Source organism: Saccopteryx leptura, chromosome 5 (assembly GCF_036850995.1).
Source record: "Saccopteryx leptura isolate mSacLep1 chromosome 5, mSacLep1_pri_phased_curated, whole genome shotgun sequence".
Taxonomy (NCBI): domain Eukaryota; kingdom Metazoa; phylum Chordata; class Mammalia; order Chiroptera; family Emballonuridae; genus Saccopteryx; species Saccopteryx leptura.
Window position 1 is genome coordinate 10,715,783 of NC_089507.1, and position 20,387 is coordinate 10,736,169.

A 20,387-nucleotide genomic window follows, 5' to 3' on the forward strand; every position below is an offset into this window, starting at 1 on the left:
CCACTGTATGCATTTCTGAGAATTGTCTCTGCCTCTTTGTAGTCCTCTCCCAGGTTCTGCCTGCTAATGACGTCCTCGTGTGAAGAGGTCCACACCATGGTTATGCAAATACTTGAGACGAGGAACAATTAAACCCGGGGCTGAAACAGTAGGCCAGTGGGAGGTATAGGGTTACTCCCTTCAGTAGCGCACGCCTCTGCGCTGTCAGGGGAAGGCTGTCTCTGCAGAGACTTCCGGATGTGGTCGTAGTAAACACGGGCTGTGGACGCGGGCACTGAGGAGGACCGGGGCCGGCCTTGGGGTCTTGAAATGGTGTGTCTCCAAGAGCCGACCTTGGACCAGAGGATCGCCGAGTATCCGGAAGATGTCAACGTCTCCCTCCGCAGCTCGGACGCCAGGGAGATGACCTGCGCCCACTAGGATGCCTGGATGGTTCAAAAAGGTGTGGTACGGGCTGGCATCCTTACTCAGCTTCTCCTCCTTCATCCTGATCATCGTCGCCCTGGCAGTGCCCCACTGGCTGAGTGGGAAAATCCTGTGTCAGACTGGCGTGGACCTGGTCAACGCCACCGACCCGGAGCTGGTCATGTTCATCGGGGACATTTACTACGGGCTCTTCCGAGGGTGTAAGGTGCGGCAGTGCGGGCTGGGCGGCCGGCAGTCCCAGTTCACGAGTGAGTATACTCGGGGCACGGAAAATGCTTTAGAACACTTTGTTTGTTTGTTTGTTTGTTTGTTTGTTTCAAATTTGGCAAGGTGCTTATATCTAACTGTGGAATTCGACTTCTGCTTCATTCTAAGTCTGCACTAACCCAGCAGTTCTTGTTCAGCACTAAGAAGAGACCTTTTATTTTTCGCCTTGTAGAGGCTCATAGAAACATTAGACATAGGGATCTGTATTCCTCTGAGCTTACCATGTTTAATAATAACTACTGAAATATTGAGTGCCCACGTGCATCAGACATTCTACTTGTGCTTTAACACCGCTTGTCTCTTAAGACTTACAACACATTTGTCAAGAAGGGGTCACTCACCATCCCATTTTGCAGAGGGCTACACTGAGGCGTGGAGGGGTTGCATAACTTGACTGAGGTCACCCAGCCAAGGAAACGGCAGAGCCAGACTTCAGAGCCAGGCCACGTGACTCGGGCACACGCAGCCAGCCCAGCCCGCAGGTGTAGCCGACTCCCTGGAGCAGTGAGCCTCCAAGGAGCGTGGCAACTGCTTCCACTTCTGTTTACATAAAAGTTCTGTCGTCTGAGAAAATGCAAAAGGGGCTCAGTGCCTGGGCTCTGGAACCAGACTGCCGCAGTTCAAAGCCCCGCTTGGACGTTTGCTGGCGGGGAGATCTTGGGCAGGGCCCCGGGCTGCTGGCCCTGACGTGGGCAGGCACGGACATCAGATGACAGGCGCCAATGTTGGCTGGCACCCAGTGTCACGTCAGAGCTGCTCTGGATGTAAACAGAGCAGGACTCCATGATCGGCTTATGCAGGGTCTTCTGGGAAGAAAAAAAAGGTAATATTCAGCAAGCCGTTAGAATAAAACAGATTAGTAGTGACAACCATGTCCTACAAAATCATAATCAATATAGTGCTGATGCAAGAGGGTAAGAAATTGTATTCATTATTTGATTTCTGTATTTCAGAATTATAGTTCTTAGGAACCTGGCCAGGTTTAGCATCTTATTAAATTTATTAAGACAGAAGCTGGGGCATTGACAATTACACTAATACAAATTGATATCATTTTATATACATGAAGGAAATACATATTTGTTATGTCTGTTCAAGAGAAAAGCCTCTAGGAATAGATGCATTTACTCAGCAATTAACATGGAATGGGGGTATTGAGGCTATTAGAAGAAAAAAAAAACTCTATTAAAAACATAACACCCTGGCTGGGCAGTTCACTTGGTGAGAGCATCATCCAGATATGCCATAGTCGTGGGTGCAATCCCTGGTCCGGGCACATACAAGGGTCAACCGATGGATCCAAGGATAGGCAGAACAATAGGTCAATGTCTCTCTCTCTCTCTCTCTCCCTCCCTCTCTCGCTCTTTCTTTCTCCTCTTCCCCTCTCCCCCTTCCTCTCTCTGTAAAATTAAATTGAAAATTTTTTAATCTTTATATCATAAAAATAGCCTGACCTGTGGTGGCGCAGTGGATAAAGCATTGACCTGGAATGCTGAGGTCACCTGTTTGAAACCCTGGGCTTGCCCGGTCAAGGCACATATGGAAGTTGATGCTTCCTGCTCCTCCCCCCTTCTCTCTCTTTTCTCCTCTCCTCTCTAAACTGAATAAATAAAGCCTTAAAACAAAAAAATAAAGAAAAAAATCAAAATAAAAGCATTATATAAAAGTCTGAAAACACACACACACAAAGAAATTAAAATAAAGAACATACTAAAAGGAAACTCACCCCAGAGAATCAATTTCCAAACCAATCCTAGAGAAAACTAAAGAACTATACAGTTGACCCTTGAATGGCATGGAGATTAGAGGCACCAATGCCCCTCAAAGTCGAAATTCTGTGTATAACTTTTGACTTTCCAAAAACGTAACGACTATAGCCTGCTGTGACCAGAAGCTTTACTGATAACATAAACAGTCGATTAACACATATTTTGTATGTTATATGTATTATATATTATATTCTTAAAGTAAGCTAAAGAAAATAATTTTTTGCTAAAGAAAATATTAAGGAAGTTATAATAAGGAAGAGAAAATTCATTTACAGTACTGTACTGCATTTGATCAATACCGTAAGCTTATATCATCTGCTTACAAAGTTGGGAAAAATGAGCATGTAAGTGGACTCACGAAGTTCAAACCTATGTAGTTCAAGAGTCAACTGTACATCACAGCCAGTGATGTACAGCTTTTATACCTGAGAACACATGACCAGCAATTTCATACTGTGTTTTTTCCGCAATCTTTTGTGACTATATGAATGAATATCTGATATATATACAGCTTTGAGCACATGGGGGTGTGCTTTTGTGCAATTGTTTTGATGAGCGTTAGCAAATTGCCCTCTAACGAGGGTGTATGAATTAACAGTCCTACAAAGCTCTTCCTTACGCTTTATCAACACAGTGTATTAGCAAACTTATTGATCTCTGCCAATCACATAGGTGATTATTTCCTGTTTTAAGCCTTTGGTGAGGATTACTATACTAGCCAAGTGTTCTCAGGATTGCATTTCAAGAAAGAGGATCATGAAACAATTAAGTAACCAGGCATAAGCTACCATGTTTGGAGTAAAAAGGGGCTGAGAGTGTGGAAGGAAAAATACAATCTAAGGGGCGCCGAGAGGGAAGGGAAGGGAAGGGAGAGAGACGCCCTGATGCAGGAAAATCCCGTGGGAAGAAGTTTCTTTTCCAGGGTAAAGTTTCCAATGCTGATGCGATGACCCAGTGGAGATAACTATAAATGGAAACTCAGAACTGGAAAGAAAGTTAGATCAAAACTAAGGACAGAAACGTGGGGTGTCTGGAAACTCTTGAGTGGAAAGGACCCTTGAGAGGGAGAAGGAGCAAAAAATGCTAGTTCTCAGGCTTGGCAGACACCGGCCTTTGGGGAATCAAGAAAAGGAGGCAGAGAGTCAGCAAAAGTGCCGGAGCAGGGGCGGAGCCTGGAACCTGGAAAACTTTGAGTCCTGGTTCCTAAGGGGGGGGGGGGGGGGGGGGCAACAGGTTGCTGGTCAGTGATATCAAATGAAGGAGCAGGGACTTTGGAGCTCACAAGCCGGACCCCAACTTGACCAGGAGGTATGCGTAGAAACCTTGGAATTGTTGCAGAGGAATGGGTATGCCCAGTTCTTCAGTTTCCATCATTTTAAAGTGTTCGTTTATAGCTGCTGGAAACAGTGATCTAAACTCTGTATACCATACGCTATACAAGGCCATCATCCTGCATGTAGAGTTCAGGGTCAGCTCACCCAAAGATAAGGGACTTAATGTCTCCAGGCTTGTGGGGAAAGGGGGTTAATAAAAGCAACCTCATATCCTTGTCACAGGGATTGAAAAAGACTACAAACGTAAAATGCTCAGCCCATGACTCTGCTTAGTAAGTGCTGATATCCTCAATTCATACACTGCGCAGCATTACTACCCTCATTGCACTGATGAGGAAACCGAGAGTCTGAGAAGTCACATGATTTTCCCCAAGGCAGAGACAAAAATAATAACAGCAACAACCACAGTCACCTTTTGGAGAACTGACTCTTTCCCAGGCAATATTTAAAATACTCTCTTATGATATATCATTTAATCTCGACAAGTAGGACCTGGAGGCAAATAGAGAGAAAACAAAAATAAATATTTCACCAAATTTTTCTTCCAGGTGCATATGGACATTTTCAGAGAGCATTCTGCAACATAAGGATTGCGTCTATCTTGCTGAGTCATTATGAGACCCAAGCTGATGCTCCTTGTTTCCCATAGTGACCAATAGGGGGCGCTGTTATCCTCCCTATGCATGTCACTTGATCTACTCAACAATCCTGTAAAATGAGTACGGAGGGCACCGTTTATACTTGTGGCAAATTAACAAAGCTGGGATTTGAACGCAGATCTTTGGATGCCAGAGCTAGGCTTCCCTCGGCTATACCCTGCTACCCTACTCACAGATATGCCTGAGACCAATTCTGGTTTAATGAAGGCAACTCTCTAACCCAGAGTCAAGCTTTGCGATTGGCCCTCTTTCTCTGACTCTCTTGCCAGCCTCCTTTACTAAAGAGACAGGATCTGGGCTGTGGGCACCAGCTCACACCGGATCCTGGGGCAGCCAGGTCAGCACAACTGAAACTGCCAACCAGGACACATTCTGACTTTGCATTGTCCCCAAGGAAAAGCAGATCATGGGTCAGCTGACAAGTGGCAAATCTGGGGGCCATGGCTTCATCCGGGGAAGGCTGCAGCCCTTTGAAAACCCAGCACCTGCTGCCTGACCCTCTCGCCCCTCCAGGAAAGCCCCCGTGGTCCCCGAGTGAGGGCTTTATGAACCTGGGCCAACCTCTGACATGGAAATCAGGGCCATGCTTCTCTCCCCAGTCTTCCCGCAGCTGCTGAAGGAGATCAACGCCGGACTCCACGTGACCATTCTGCTGCTCCTCTTCCTGGCCTTGGCCCTGGCGCTAGTCAGCATGGGCTTCGCCGTTCTCAACATGATCCAGGTGCCCTACAAGGCGGTCAATGGCCCCGGGGGCATCTGCCTCTGGAACGTCCTGGCAGGTAAGGGAGGCCCGTAGTGGGGGAACTGTCCGCACCACCACACCAGGCTGAGTTCCGGGGAACTGGGGGAAGGTCTGAGGGATTAACGTGCTCGCCTCGCCTTCCCTTCCCTGGGTCTACAACCGTCCTGATGGCCACGACGTCCTCTTTACTGGACGCTGCGGAGCCCTGTCTCAGTGCAGAACCATGCTGTTAGTGTGCATGGGTGACAGCCACCACTGTGAGGCTGGAAAGAACCCTCACACGTGACAGGCGAGGACAGACCTGGGCGTTCCCTGCCTGTTCTGTTTATAGCTCACAACCTCCATAGAAGGCGGTAGTGAGTGTTGTTAGACCCGTAGTTACAGAGTGAGGAGCCTGAGGCTCAGGGAGGTCAAGAGGCGCACCTGAGGCCACACAGCAGCGAGGAGCAGAGATGGGATTTCAACCCAGGTAAACTGAGTCTAAGCCAGCCCTTTGCTTTCTCATGAATCCATGGTCTCATTTATGACCATGATGACTTATGTTTCCAGGCAAACACCAGAACAGAAGGTGTGTATGTGTGTGTGTGTGTGTGTGTGTGTGTGTGTGTGTGTGTGTGTGTGTGTTGATTTGGGAGTATATTGGTACATAGGAATTAATTCATACTTAATGATAAACTTTAAAAGATCATCTGTAAGAGAGCTAAAGCTAGGAGGTGAGTCAGTCACCTTGGAAAAAAATAAATAAAAATAAAAAGCATTTGTAATGAAAATAACAAAATCCTAAGGAATGAGGGACATTTCAGAAAACCTAGGTCCAGTGGGCAAGGTGGCATGGCCACAGCCTTCCACCACCTTTACCTCACACAGGGTGACCATGACGTATAAACTCAGGGACCACCACCACCTTTACCTCACACAGGCTGGCCAGGAGGTATAAACTCAGGGACCACCACCACCTTTACCTCACACAGGCTGACCATGACGTATAAACTCAGGGACCACCACCACCTTTACCTCACACAGGCTGACCATGACGTATAAACTCAGGGACCACCACCACCTTTACCTCACACAGGCTGACCAGGAAGTATAAACTCAGGGACCACCACCACCTTTACCTCACACGGGCTGACTATGACGTATAAACTCAGGGACCACCACCACCTTTACCTCACACAGGCTGACCATGACGTATAAACTCAGGGACCGCCACCACCTTTACCTCACACAGGCTGACCATGACGTATAAACTCAGGGACCACCACCACCTTTACCTCACACAGGCTGGCCAGGAGGTATAAACTCAGGGACCACCACCACCTTTACCTCACACAGGCTGGCCAGGAGGTATAAACTCAGGGACCGCTGTGTGATCATATATTAGCAGAGCGTGCCAGCAAGTCAGTTGTTACGTACCTGCCTGTGCTTGCAGATGGTGGCCATCCTACAGAATACTTCTATACACGCTCGCCCACACCTGAGCACTCATCTCCACCCGCACCCTCGCAGTGCGGGCATGGAGACAGTGCTCAATCCTGCTCCTTAAACAAATTCTTATCGCTGTCAGTTTCCTTCCTCAGAGAGACAATACTCTCAAGCTCCATTGACCAGAGTATTAAAAAAAAATTTTGTGGCCCTGGCTGGTCAGCTCAGTGGTAAAGCGTTGGCCCAGCATGTGGAAGTCCCCGGTTCAATTCTCAGCCAGCGCACACAGGAGGAGCGCCCATCTGCTTCTCCACCCTTTCTCCTCTCCTTTATCTCTCTCTTCCCCTCCCACAGCCAAGGCTCCATTGGAGCAAAGTTGGCCTGGGCACTGAGGATGGCTCCATGGCCTCTGCCTCAGGCGCTAGAATGGCTCCAGTTGCAATGGAACAACACCCCAGATGGGCAGAGCATCGCCCCCTGGTGGGCATGCCGGGTGGATCCCAGTTGGGCACATGCGGGGGCCTGTCTCTCTGCCTTCCTGCTTCTCACTTCAGAAAAATACAAAAAAAAAACAAAAAAAAAAACATTTTGTGAGAGACAAATATAAGGTGATGGAAAATGACTTGACTTTGGGTGATGGGTATACAATATAATCAACTTTTTAAACACTATACAAATGTTTGCCTGAAACCTATATACTCTTGTTGATCAATGTCCCCCTGTTAAATTTAGTTTTCTAAATTTAAAAAATGGCATTTTGACAAAATTTTAGCATCAAAAGGCATAAATAATATGAAAATCTTTTCATTAAACGACGCCAGTTGGGATTTTGCTAAGAAAGTCACTGAAAAAGAACACAAAGATATACATAAAACGGAGTTCACTGCAGCGCTTTCTAATACCAAAAACTAGAAGCAACCTAGATATCCAGAAATCAGATCACACCTAATAAAACTTGACTAATTAGCTGCATTGCCAGAATAACATACTATGTACCAGTTTAAAGTGGTGCTGTAACAGGATACTTGACAACTTGGAAACATGTTCAAGTCGGAGGAAAATCAAGGGTAAAACAGCCAGGGCACTATGATACCAACTTTGTTCAAGACAAGGAAATGTAAGGAAATACACTGAAGTGTTTGAAGTGTTTATATCCACCTTTTAGGATACAGGTAAGTGTGTATTTTCATCTTTATGACTTTTCTCTGGCGTCCAAATTTCCTTCAATGAAGAGGTAATAATCTAAACAAAAAGCGTAGGAACTGTGGTTTTTAAAATATTAATGAAAACTAAAGCAGTTGAAAAGGAGAGCAACAGGGAGACCCAGAAGTCACAGTGTGAACTTGGGAATCCTCCCCTTTCCTCCTCCTCTCACCTCTTCTCGATCTGAAGCGCGTGCAGAGGGTCATTAACAAGGAGAGAACGTCTACGCTCTGTGGACACCAGATCTGCACAGTAAGATGTTCGTATGTCTTCCCACTTCGCCCATGGGGTCTACATCCAAATCCCGAAATATTTAGAGATTAAATTCATCCCAATGGGTGGAGGGCTGAGGCCGGGGGGTGGGGGTGGGTAGAGGGGTCGAGGGTGAAAGTCCATCTGATGTGAAGCTCATTCTCTTTCTCCAACACCTCCCACCTCTCACACTGTCTGGTTATCTGCAGCTTTAAAGAGCAATTAAAAATTTTTTTTTTCATTTTTTTTTTTCATTTTTCCGAAGCTGGAAACGGGGAGACAGTCAGACAGACTCCCGCATGCGCACGACCGGGATCCACCCGGCATGCCCACCAGGGGGCGATGCTTTGCCCCTCTGGGGCATCGCTCTGTTGCATCCAGAGCCATTCTAGCACCTGAGGCAGAGGCCACAGAGCCATCCCCAGCGCCCAGGCCATCTTTGCTCCAATGGAGCCTTGGCTGCGGGAGGGGAAGAGAGGGACAGAGAGGAAGGAGAGGAGGAGGGGTGGAGAAGCAGATGGGCGCTTCTCCTGTGTGCTCTGGCCGGGAATCGAACCTGGGACTCCTGCACGCCAGGCCGACGCTCTACCGCTGAGCCAACCGGCCAGGGCCTAAAAATTTTTTTTACCCCAAAGGGAGTTTGTTGCTGGTGCCGCAGAAACACCACCTCCCGTAAAGTCATTACAACCGCCGAAAGGCTCTGTGAATAAGGGTCACCTTTTCGGGTTTCAGGTGGCGTGGTGGCACTGGCCATTGCCAGCTTCATGGCCGCGGTGAGGTCTCACGACCTGACGGAACGGATCGCCAACTTCCAGGAGAGGCTGTTCCGCTTCGTCGTGGTGGAAGAGCGCTACGAGGAGTCGTTCTGGATCTGCGTGGCCAGCGCCTCCGCCCACGCTGCCAACTTGGTCGTGGTGGCCATCAGCCAGATTCCCCTCCCAGAGATGAAGACCAAAGTAGAAGAGGCCACGGTCACGGCCGAGGATATCTTGTATTGATGGCCTTCTCGCTGGTCGCACCCTCTCCTAAATCAGTTCTGTGGTGGGAGCGCAGACCTCTCTTCTGCACGCTTCCCAGGCCCAGCGGGTCCGTGATTTTGGCAGAAAGAAGAAGACGGAAGGAGGAAGGGTGGTACCTGGGCCCGAAAAGAAAAACCTTCCCGAATTCCTGGCGTTCTGTCTTTCTGTCTCACTGACTTTGCACTTAGAGTTGGAGCTGGAGACTTTGCATTTGCCAGCTGTGTTGTGACATTGGACAGTTGCACTTAATGTCTACTTCTCAGTTCCCTCCTCTGTAAAATGGGGATAAGAATGACCTCATAAGAGTGTAATGAGGTTTTAATGGGCTCTCAGGTCGCCCACCTTTGGGTATCATAATGCACTCCACAAATATAAGATACTGAGCACCCCAATAAATGCCTATAGACCCCTGATCCAGTCTGCACATTATTGGGGGGCACATGTTGATGCCCCTGCCCTCCAGAAACACTGACTCTTTCCACGTGACACAGCAATCAGCAACAATGATACTGAGAATGAAAATAGCAACCTTATTTTTAGTGGTTGCTACGTGCTGAAAACTGTCCTGAGAGTTTCGCATCTCTGAGGGCCTCCCTACAACCATAGATTGTCAGTACGACTTTATTTCCATCTTGTAGATGAGAAACCGGGGCACAGAGAGGCTGGCTAACTTGCTGGGCTCAGGAACTGAATGGAGGAAGCTGGAGCTGGAGTTTACATTTGTGACGCTTTGCCAGTCTGGTGTTTGATGGACAAATAGTTGCAGTGCGGGGTGACCGGTGCTGTAACAGTACAGGCTTAAGGGGCCGGGCAAGGAATTAGTTCCTCAGGATGGCATGTGGAACTGGAGAAAGTGTCACCGAGGTGACATTTGATCTGAACTTTGAAAGATGAGTAGGTTTTTTCCAGTGGTGGAGGCGGCAGGCTTGGAGAGGGGCATTCTAGGATGTGGCGGTCATGAGGGCCAGTGTGGGTGACAAGCAGGGCTTGGAAGCCTGTGAACACCAATGGGATTAGGACTAATTCTCCCGCTGGATAAACCCCGCTCTTCTGTGTGGGGTTTGGGTTTCCCAAGTGGGATTGTGATGGTCAGTTTTATGTGACGACTTGGCTCTACCACAGTAGCCAGATATTTGGTCAAACGCTATTCTAGATGTTTTTGTGAAGGTACTTTTTTGGATGGGATTTATGTTTATTTATTTTTATTTCTCTTCCTAGTGAGAGGAGGGAAGATAAAAGGACTTCCACATGCACCCCAACTGGGATCCACCCAGCAACCCATCTGGGGCCGATGCTCTGCCCATCTGGGTCCATGCTTACAACCAAGCTATTTTTAGCTCCTGAGAAAGAGGCTCCATGGAGCCATCCTCAGCACCAGGGGCTGATGCACTCAAACCAATCAAGCCATGGCTGTGGGAGGCAAAGAGAGAGCGAGAGGAAGGAGGAAGAATGTGGAAGCAGATGCTCACTTCTCCTGTGTGCCCTGACCAGGAATCAAACCCAGGACATCCACATGCTGGGCCGAGGCTCTACCACTGAGCCAACAAGCCAGGGCCAGATTTATGTTTAAATGAGTAGACTTTAAATACAGCAGATTGCTCTCCATGTGTTGCGGAGCCTCATCCAATCAACTGACGGCTTTAAGAAAAAGACATTCCAGTCCCGAGCGAGAGAGAGAGAGAGAGAGAGAGAGAGGAGAGGGGCAATTCTGCCAACAATTGCCATTGGACTTAAAATACATATCTTTCCTGGGTCTTCTGACCACTAGCATACCCTGCAGACTTTGGACTTGCTGGTCTCTACAATCATGTCAGCCAATTCCTTAAAATAAATCTCTCTCTCTCCCCACCCCCATACTATATATATATATATATATATATATATATATATATGCATGTATGTCAATATATTTATATATATTACGTACCTACACATATATATACACACATACACACATACATACCCTCACTCATACAGGTATACACCCTATTAATTCCTTGTCCCATGATGCCAGCTAGGGTGAATCCTTTCCCAGGTCTCCTGTCTTCATGCCAAGTAAAAGTTACCTAATCCCCCAAATTAGCTGGTTTAGATTCACTATATTTTCATTTAATGTGAAATTTCATCTCTTCTGTCCTAATTCCTATGACACCCCTCTCACTGGGCCCATCTGTCTCTTCCAGCCCTTTACCCCCATCCCAGACACAGCCACAGTGCTAATTAGTGGTTGATGTCACTCATCAAATATGCAGATGGCACATGGCTGGAAGGGACTGTTAACTCGATAGGAGATGATTGCAAAAGATAGTGACAAACTGCCGTGCTGTCTCCAAACAAGTGGAAACGTCAAATTCCTACCGAGTTTAACACCAAGTCCTGCTGAGAGTTAAGAGCCATCAATAGCATAAATACGGAAGACTCAGGCAACAGTTGATGTGATTAACATCTGAGGCTCTGGTAAATCTATTTATCCAACAAGTATTGAAACTGACCTGAGTGCTGGGGTAGAGCAATGAGCAAACAGACGGGAATCCCTGCCCTCCCGAGATTTCAGTCTCCTAGTGGTTGGGGATCACATACTGAGAACGCGTGTGACAGGGGCACTGAGATCATAGCCCAGTCAAACCTTCAACGTGATCGTGGCCCTCGGGCAGGTGCAGACTGTCTAGCAAGAACAGAGTGAATTTGGTTTTGCTCCTAATAGCAGACTTGCCGTATTGAAATGGTAACCTTGACTCAGATGGTTGTGTTCCGAGGAGTTGAAGCGCAGGCGTTTGTCTGTGTGTGCATTTCCCTGGTGACAGAAGTCACAGCTTTCAAAAGTTTCAGGAGTGTCCGTGACACTTGAAAGTTCTAAACCACAACCCATCAGATGCAGCTGCGATGTTGCTGGAGGTGATGAGGTCAACACAGTTCACTGGCGTGATCACTCAAAGGTGGAGAAAAAATGCAGTTCCTTCATTTTGACTATAGTTAATCTGGTCACTTTACGAATAAGCATAAGGGAATAATAAATGCTCAGGACCATTTAAGTTCAACCTTGACCTGATCATTTAGACCAGGGTAGTCCACCTTTTTATACCGACCGCTCACTTTTGTATCTCTGTTAGTAGTAAAATTTTCTAACCGCCCACCGGTTCCACAGTCATGGTGATTTATAAAGTAGGGAAGTAACTTTACTTTATAAAATTTATAAAGCAGAGTTACAGCAAGTTAAAGCATAGAATAATAATTACTTACCAAGTACTTTATGTCGAATTTTTGCTAAGTTTGGCAGAATAAATCTTTGTAAAACAACTTACTATAGTTAAATCTATCTTTTTATCTATACTTTTGTTGCTCTGCTCCCGCCCACCATGAAAGCTGGAACGCCCACTAGTGGGCGGTAGGGACCAGGTTGACTACCACTGATTTATACTAACTCTCGAGGTAACGTTAAGCCTCCCTGGAATAAAACGGCTATTTTGTCGCTTGCCTTCTCTGTCCCTGCCTTGCTCGGGAAGGTGACTCTGAGGTTACGGAAAGGGAGACATACGTACACACATAACCCCAATTGCAGGAACATCCCCTGGCCTCCTGCTGGCCCTGGGTGTGCACTGGTGGGCTCACTGGGCCCCGTGCCCCTGGCTGCTGCTTGCCCCCCTCACCCCACCCCCACCCCCGGGGCTGTCTGAGGAGGCTGAGCTGAAACAATTCACGAAATGTTCTCCCAACAGATCAGAGTCCCGTGGTGCCTGAAAGGCTTCCCCTCATCTTAGATCCTACCAGCTGCAGACCCCTGAGTGACCACCAAGTCCTCGCTTCCTCCAGCTCACCTGTCTGCTGGTCCATGCCCAGGCTCGGCCGCAGAATCACCCACCTGCCTCAGCAGTCCCAGGGCCCCCCCTGGTGTCCCCACAGCATCGGGCCCTGGGGAGCGGGAACGGCAGCTAGCCGGGGCAGAGAGTTCCTAATCATGGACAAACAAAGCGGCCCCGCAGTAAATGACGCTGATTTTCCCGTGGTCGGTCTCTCAGAACGTCCCGAGGTGCACTCATGCGCGGGGGCGTAATGGGAGCCAGCGCTGTGATCAGCCGGAAGGAACCAGGAAAAGCTCCCGCCGCCCTGTTCTGAAGAAGGAGGAAGAAGTAGGCAGGTGAAGAAAAAGGTCTTTGGGTGAGGAGGCATAAATTTAAGCAAGGGCATAAAGGCACGAAACAGGATGGCCTGGTCACAAAGCCTGTTAGCGTCCGTGGGGGGTCAAGTGTGAGGCAAGACGTGTATATATAAGGTAACAGGGTTGTTACGGGCTGACCTGTGTAACCCCCCCTCTCGCCCCCCCCCCCCGCCCCCGGCAACTTTCGCATGTTTAAGTCCTAACGCCCAGCACCTCAGAATGTGCCCATGTGTGGAGATAGGTCTTTAAATAGGTAATGGAATTAAAACAAGATTACTAGGGTGGGCCCTCATCCATTATGCCTGATACCCTCATAAGAAGACATTAGGACCTAGATGCACACAGAGGAAAGAGATTGTGAAAACCCTGGCTGTATGCAAGCCAAGGAGTGAGGCCTCAGAAGAAACAGGCCTTGATGACATCTTGACCTCAGACTTCCAACCTCTAGAACTGTGAGAAATAAATTTCTGATATTTATGAACTATGATTCTGACGTTGACCAGTTTTTTAAAAACACTGGTGTATGACCACTTTCCACCACTAGGGGGAAGCAGTCCACTGGCTATAATAGCCTTGTGCTTTGGGGACCTTGAATGGTTCTTTCCACTCAGATTCAGTCGGATCCTAATATGCTAGATTCCAGTTTCAAATTTTAATCAAATAATGAAAGCTCTTTCCACATTTAATATAACATTGCCTCCTAAGTACTATGGGCATCATTTCTCAGGGAGGTATTGCAGGACCCTCGAGGACAGAAACTGCTAAAACTTTAAAGGTCTTATATTTTACCAGTAATCTGTAAAGTCACAGCCATAACTTTTTCTTTTTAGTTCGCTGGGGGGAAAACGAGTTATAAAAATGAAGTATTTGGTTAACTGAAACTCACCAAATATAAAAAGAAACAGGACAATCCTGACAGGATCACTTTTTCTTTTCTTTAATTCATAAAGCTTCACTGTCTAAAAGCTAGTATCATAATAATACATGTCAAGAAATTTTGGAAAACTATGAGATAGCAAATAAAGATTAACTGGCTCTTGCTATAAATATTTATTTGTTTGTTTATTTATTTATTTATTTATTCCCTCTTAGGTGAGAGGAGATAGTGAGGCAGACTCCTACATGCATCCTGATCAGGATTTACCCGGCAACCCCATCATGGGCTCATGCTCCAGTACTGAGCTATTTGTAGTGCCTGAGGCTGACATGCTCAGACCAACCAAGCCATCTTTAGCCCCGGGGCCACACTCGAACAAGTTCAGCCACTGGCTGGGAGAGGAGAAGAAAGAGAGAAGGGGAGAGGGAGGAGAAGAGAAGCAGGTGGTCACTTCTCTTGTGTGCCCCGACTGGGGATTGAACCCGGGCAGTCCATACACTGGGCCAATGCTCTATCTACTGAGCCAGGGCCTGATTATTTATTTTCTTAAATGACTGATTTCCTAAGTTATTATATTTAAGTCAATACCTTAAATTTTTTCTGGAATAAGGAAAGCAGGATGGATGGATGAATGAATGGGTGGATGAATGGATGGATGGATACACAGGAACCATCTCAATAGTTTCCAAACCTGGCTGATGGTCAAAATTACCTAGTGATCTTTAAAAACCTAAATCAGAAGGCAGTAGTTCCTTAAGTGTGTATGTGTGTATTCTGAGTTCTCTACTTTAAAGTTTAGAGTTGGCGTCTGGTAACTACTGAGTTTGTGGGCAGTGCCACAGAAGGCATTCAGTGCCTGCAGGGTTAACTACTTACATTTAATTAAACCAAACTGTGGAGGTCAAACTGGAATTAAAGAAATTTTCAAAAGAAGAAATGATTTTGCAATAGGGAAAACTGTAGGAGGCATACATTTAACACAGTAACATCTAACAATCCATTTTTAAGTCAGTGATATTTTATTAGAGAAAGGAGTTTATTTGAAACCCCTACGAGCAAGAGCAGTTTGTCTCTGGAACTATTAGAGAACAAACCACTGAACGAAGAAGTGAGAGCCAGCACTCACTAAAGAACTTCATGGTATAAAGGAGGAAAAACATATGAAAGAAAGCACCCTACAGCATTTCTCAGAACTGTCGTTCATATTTTTTCATATTATTCATATTGCAAGGAAGATTATTCTCCAAGAAGATATAGCACCAGGGATTACTGAAGAAAGATCCCAGACCGGATAGTAGTGAGAATAAGAGAAGAGAATTCACCTTTACTCTTAGCTGATGGAGACAGAAGAATTCAAGGAAATTCTTTAGAAGGCACATGGGCACACGTTCCAATATAAAGACCTGGAGACCCTGCCCGCTGTCTCCATTCCCAAGGGCGTATTACTTCCCTTCACCCAGTAAGACCTTACCACGATGTTGTTTTAAAAAGTAAGCAGGACTGGGTGTCCTGCTAAGGCTGGATGACAGGGGAGCTGGGAGGGGGAGGCCGGTCACCCCAGGGACTCCTGCCAGAAAGGGGAATTCGCACCAGAGTGTCTCAGGACGGAAAGCTCAGACAGGCCTGAAAGCTAAGACAGGAACTGAAAACTAAAGAGCAACAGCCGTCCGTCGTGGGATGCAGACACCACTGAGCTGTGGAAGGCGTAGGAGGTTTTAAGGCAAGTCGTGGTCATCGTCAACAGTCCAGGAGACACGTCAACAGTCCAGACAGACCAAAGTCCCAATCTGACGTTCCCAGAGAGAGCTAGCTGGTTAGGAAGACTCATGGTTGAGTCCTGAACTCAGGTGTGGAAGGGAGGGGAAGGTTGTGATTCACTGGCAGCCAGCACGGCGCTCACAGCGGGCACTGCTGAGAGCAAAGGGCATGTGGGGTGTCCCCTGCCTCGGTCAGCAGACTGACTCAGAGGTACCCAGGGCCTGCAGACTCCCAGGAAAGCCCCTCCTGAGGTCAGAAGTAAGGTGGTGGGTGCTTCTTACGCAGGACTGCTACTCATGGTGGTTCATGGGCCAACTTCATCAGCACCACCAGACAGCTCGTTAGCGATGCGGACTCTCGGGCCCCACGCCATACCCCTGGAATCAGAAACTGCACTTTTACGAGACCCTTGGGCAGTTAGTTCTAGGTATTGGAGGTTAGATGCTCTCAACCACCCAACCGCAAGGGGCGAGTGAAGGCCACCGAGAATGACCACGGCAGACTGGTTCATTCATTAGCTTAGAAGGACCTTCAGCCTGAAGGTCCCTAAGTAAGGGCAGAATTAACTGAATTGATAGGTTGACCGAGACACTCGCCGCAGATAAGAAGAGTACTCGGATCTTAAACAGAGTGCTCAAGATATAGGAGTTTAGAGTTATATTTGTAGTCATCGGCAAAATTGGTGACATGAAATAAATCTATTTTTTCTGTATTTCACCTCTCAGAGGCAAGGCAAAATACTCCCTTAGCTCCAGGAAAATCGGGACTACACACATCGTGTGCTCACAATGTTTCAGGCACTCTTTCCCGCACGTCACCAATCTCCTCTTCCTTGAATTTAATCCGTACACGGATTCAACTGGCCTTCACTTTCACAAACTGTACAATCCGCTTGAATTTCTGGGCACCTATTTTCTAACTCGTTTCTGCAGGTCTCAAATTTCAGACTCAGGCAGAAAGCTTTAAAAACGTTAACTTTCCACTCCTACTCCCAGAGACTCCGAGTCAGAGGGTCTGAGCTGAGACCCAGAGCGCTGAGTCTTTACAAGCACCCCAGGTAAATCCGACCCGCAAGGGCCACAACTACGCTCTGAGAACCGTGGGCCTCGCGATGAATGGTCGCTTCCTATCCGTAGGCAGGCCGCCTCCTCAAGAGTGAAGAGGGATGAGGTCAAAAGGCCCCAGAGATGTGCTGGCTTTACAAACGCTTCTGTTCATCCGGGAGGCCAATGACAGCCAGCTGACACAGGGCAGAACTGGGAGAGAATTGTCTGGCGGTGCTTCCCTGGGAGGGTGGGCTACCTAGAACTTGGGCCTCTGCTGCCCAGAGTGGAGAACAGCAACTCACACGCTAAGCCTAAAATGTTAGGGATTTTGTATTGCCCCCAGTAATTCTGTCAAATTGTCCAACCATACTACTGGTAGAAACAGTAAATTGCACATTTATGCAGTGGATGCTGTAGCTTTATGTAAGGGTCACAATGAGAAAACGGAGGCAGGGAAACATGGGCTGATGTGCCCCGAGTCACACTGTGAGGTGGCTCTGAGGTGAGCCATCTGGCTCTGACCCCAGTTTACTAACTACTACAGGATCTGCTGCTACTATTTTTTCTAAGTGAGAGGAGGGGAGGCAGAGACAGACTCTCGCATGTGCCCGACCGGGATCCACCCAGAAAACCCATCAAGGGGCGATGCTTTGCCCATCTGGGGCGTTGTTCCATTGCAACCAGAGCCATTCTAGCACCTGGGGCGGAGGCCATGGAGCCATCCTCAGTGCCCGGGCCAACTTTGCTCCAATGGAGCCTTGGCTGCGGGAGGGGAGGAGAATGGAGAGAGCATGTGAGAAGGAGAGAGAGAAGCGAGAGGGGGAGGGGTGGAGAAGCTAGGCATGCCCTGACCAGGAATCGAATCCAGGAAATCCACATGCCAGGCCGACACTCTGCCACTGAGCCAACCGGCAGGGCCTGCCTGCTTCTAATTTCTGGCACTTCTTTATTTTTTCTGGGTATGAATCTTTTGCAGATCCCATGGATTGCAAATACTTTTCCCCGTGTTCTGGGGTTTGCTCTTTCATGCTCTTAGTGTCTTTTTCTTGAACAGAAGTTTTTAAGTAAAATGTAATTGAATTTATCAATCTTCTTATTTATTGTAATGTTTTTTGGTACCCTACTTAAGACATCTTTGCCTACCTCAGAGTCACCAAAATCATCTTCTGTGCTATCACCTAAAAGTTTGATTGTTTTGCCTTTCACACTGATTTGGAAATGATTTTTGTGTTTGAGGTGAGGTAAGGGTCAAAACTGACTCTTTTCCTCACAAAGATCCAGTTCAGCCAGCTTCATTGATTGAGACGAAAGGGCTTCATTTATTGAAAAGGATGTTATTTGTCCACAGCCCTGTGGGACCACTTTATAATAAGGTATATGTTCAGATAAGAGTGCTAACTCATTTTTCAACATCAGTTTGGCATAACTACTGCATAAAATAAATTATATTGTGGAACACAGGAAGTCCAGGTCCAGAAAATAGATCTAGTGTTGCTGCGGGATCCCAAAGAAACCACAAAGAGGAGCAGATGGAGCAGACATAGCCTTTCTTTCTTACATACAGGGGCAGCCCCGAAGGCGGGTCAGTGAACGCTCTGTGCCCCACAAGGTGGGATCGTGGTTTATAATAACTAAGCCCTGGGCAGGGACTCAAGGACAGTTTTTGTCTACAGCCAGTAGGTGAGCAGGAGATAGGGGGAAGGGTACACACCTGCTCTGTATTGCCCCTCCTTGATATGTACCTAGTGACTCAGTTCGTTCTTAGTAAAGCTTTAGTTTCAGTTTCAGTGCCCTGTATCTCATGGACAGAGGTCAGGATCCGTGACTATGGCCTCATGTGGTTGGGGAGGAGTAAGAGCCATGTCCAGCCTATTGGAATACTTTTTTGTTCTTTTGAAGATTTTACTTATTGATTTTAGAGAGAGGAGACTGAGAGAGAGAAAGAAAGGGGGGGAGGAGCGGGAAGCATCAACCCACAGTTGCTTTCATATGTGCCTTGACCAGGCCAAAGGTTCAAACTGTGACCTCAGCATTCCAGGTTGGCGCTTTACCCACTTCGTCACCACAGACTATTTTAATACTTTTTCAATATTAGGATATTTTACTAAAAATCTGATCACAATACCCTAATCCCACATATATTTAAATTTAGATGTATATTTCCAATGGTGAAATGCCATGAATGTTTTATTGCAGCTACATTCTATACCAGAGCCTTCCAAAAGTTGCTGAAGAGAAAATTGCTCTCTGGGGGGGGGGGGGAGTGTAAGGGAGGGTTTAGATATAAATGCAGAGATGAAAAATAGTAATCCTTCACCACACAAATTTATTTGTCCAGGCTACAGAAGATGACCAGTTTCTTTTTTACCCGGGGACTTCTCCAAACTTGTAATGGGCTAGGAAGCTGCATTAAACAGAAGCATTTCCCAGCCCTGTGTGACCACAGAGTCCTTTGATCCCAGAGCACAGTCACTCTCAGCATGGCCTCCATTCTCTGTTTAATAGGGAGGAGAGAAGCCATTCTGTTCCTGTCCCCAAACCTATAAAGTCACCTGCGCTGACCTGGCTGTTTTCTTCCTCCTGTTCCTAGGGCACAGCCACCAACCAGGGAAGGGGCGTCCTCCACGTGTGCTTGCCGTACACTGGGGAGAGCTTGTGCAGCGTGCTGGCTGACTCCGGCAGAGAGGCAGAGAATGGCATGCTATTGAAGGTAGAACCAAGGTGACTTGGTGATGGGCCGGATTAAAGAGTGCGGGAAAGGGAAGGCTTGCAGGTGGTAAGGCAACAAAGTGGACGCCCTGCTTTTAACCAAGATGCAGGACACAGAAGCAGAAGCAGTCCTGGTTGAGGATGAAGGAAAGAGGCGGCAGAACAAAACAGCTCCACTCCCCACAAGTGGAGTGTGAAGGACTTTGAGATATCCAAGTGGACATGGGCCATAGGCAGGCAGGTCTGGAGCGTGGGTGAGTCATCCTGGCTAATGACACCAGTTTTGCAAGCATAAGCATGTCGCTAGATTGAAACCAGGGGATTTGCCCAAGGAGAGTACTTGTGCTTGGTTGATATGCGGGCCACATACCTCATCTTGAGGAAGTCCTATACTTAAGGGACGGGGAAGGGAGAAGAGACTAGTAAGGTGTGGCCTCAGAGGCGGGAGATAAAGGTACTGGTTAGAGGACAAGAGTGGTCAACAAGCCCAAACACTGCTGAAAGGGCAGTCGGCAAGAATAAGGACTGAGAAGCGTCCAGTGCATTCTGCAAAGTGATTACTAACCTTGGCAAGAGCAATTTCAAAGGCCTTTCCGTCCTACTAGATCCTGGAAAAAATGCAGGTTAGCTCCTGTCACTCCTCTGTTCAAAACTCACCAAGCTCTTCCAAATCACTCACTTTTCAGACTTTCAGTGTTGGACCCAGCAAGGTGACATGCGTGTGTGTACACCTAGTTTAAAGCTG

The 20,387-nt window shown here is 47.3% G+C and overlaps 1 protein-coding gene across 1 annotated transcript; it reads left to right on the forward strand.

Annotated features, from left to right (window-relative positions):
• Positions 1-344: 344 nt before the first annotated feature.
• CLRN2 (clarin 2) lies at positions 345-9,099 on the forward strand. The gene is made up of 3 exons (XM_066385975.1): positions 345-674; positions 5,055-5,234; positions 8,810-9,099. The coding sequence occupies exons 1-3, from the start codon at positions 422-424 to the stop codon at positions 9,073-9,075; spliced, it is 699 nt and encodes a 232-aa protein (XP_066242072.1). The 5' UTR covers positions 345-421; the 3' UTR covers positions 9,076-9,099.
• Positions 9,100-20,387: the final 11,288 nt, after the last annotated feature.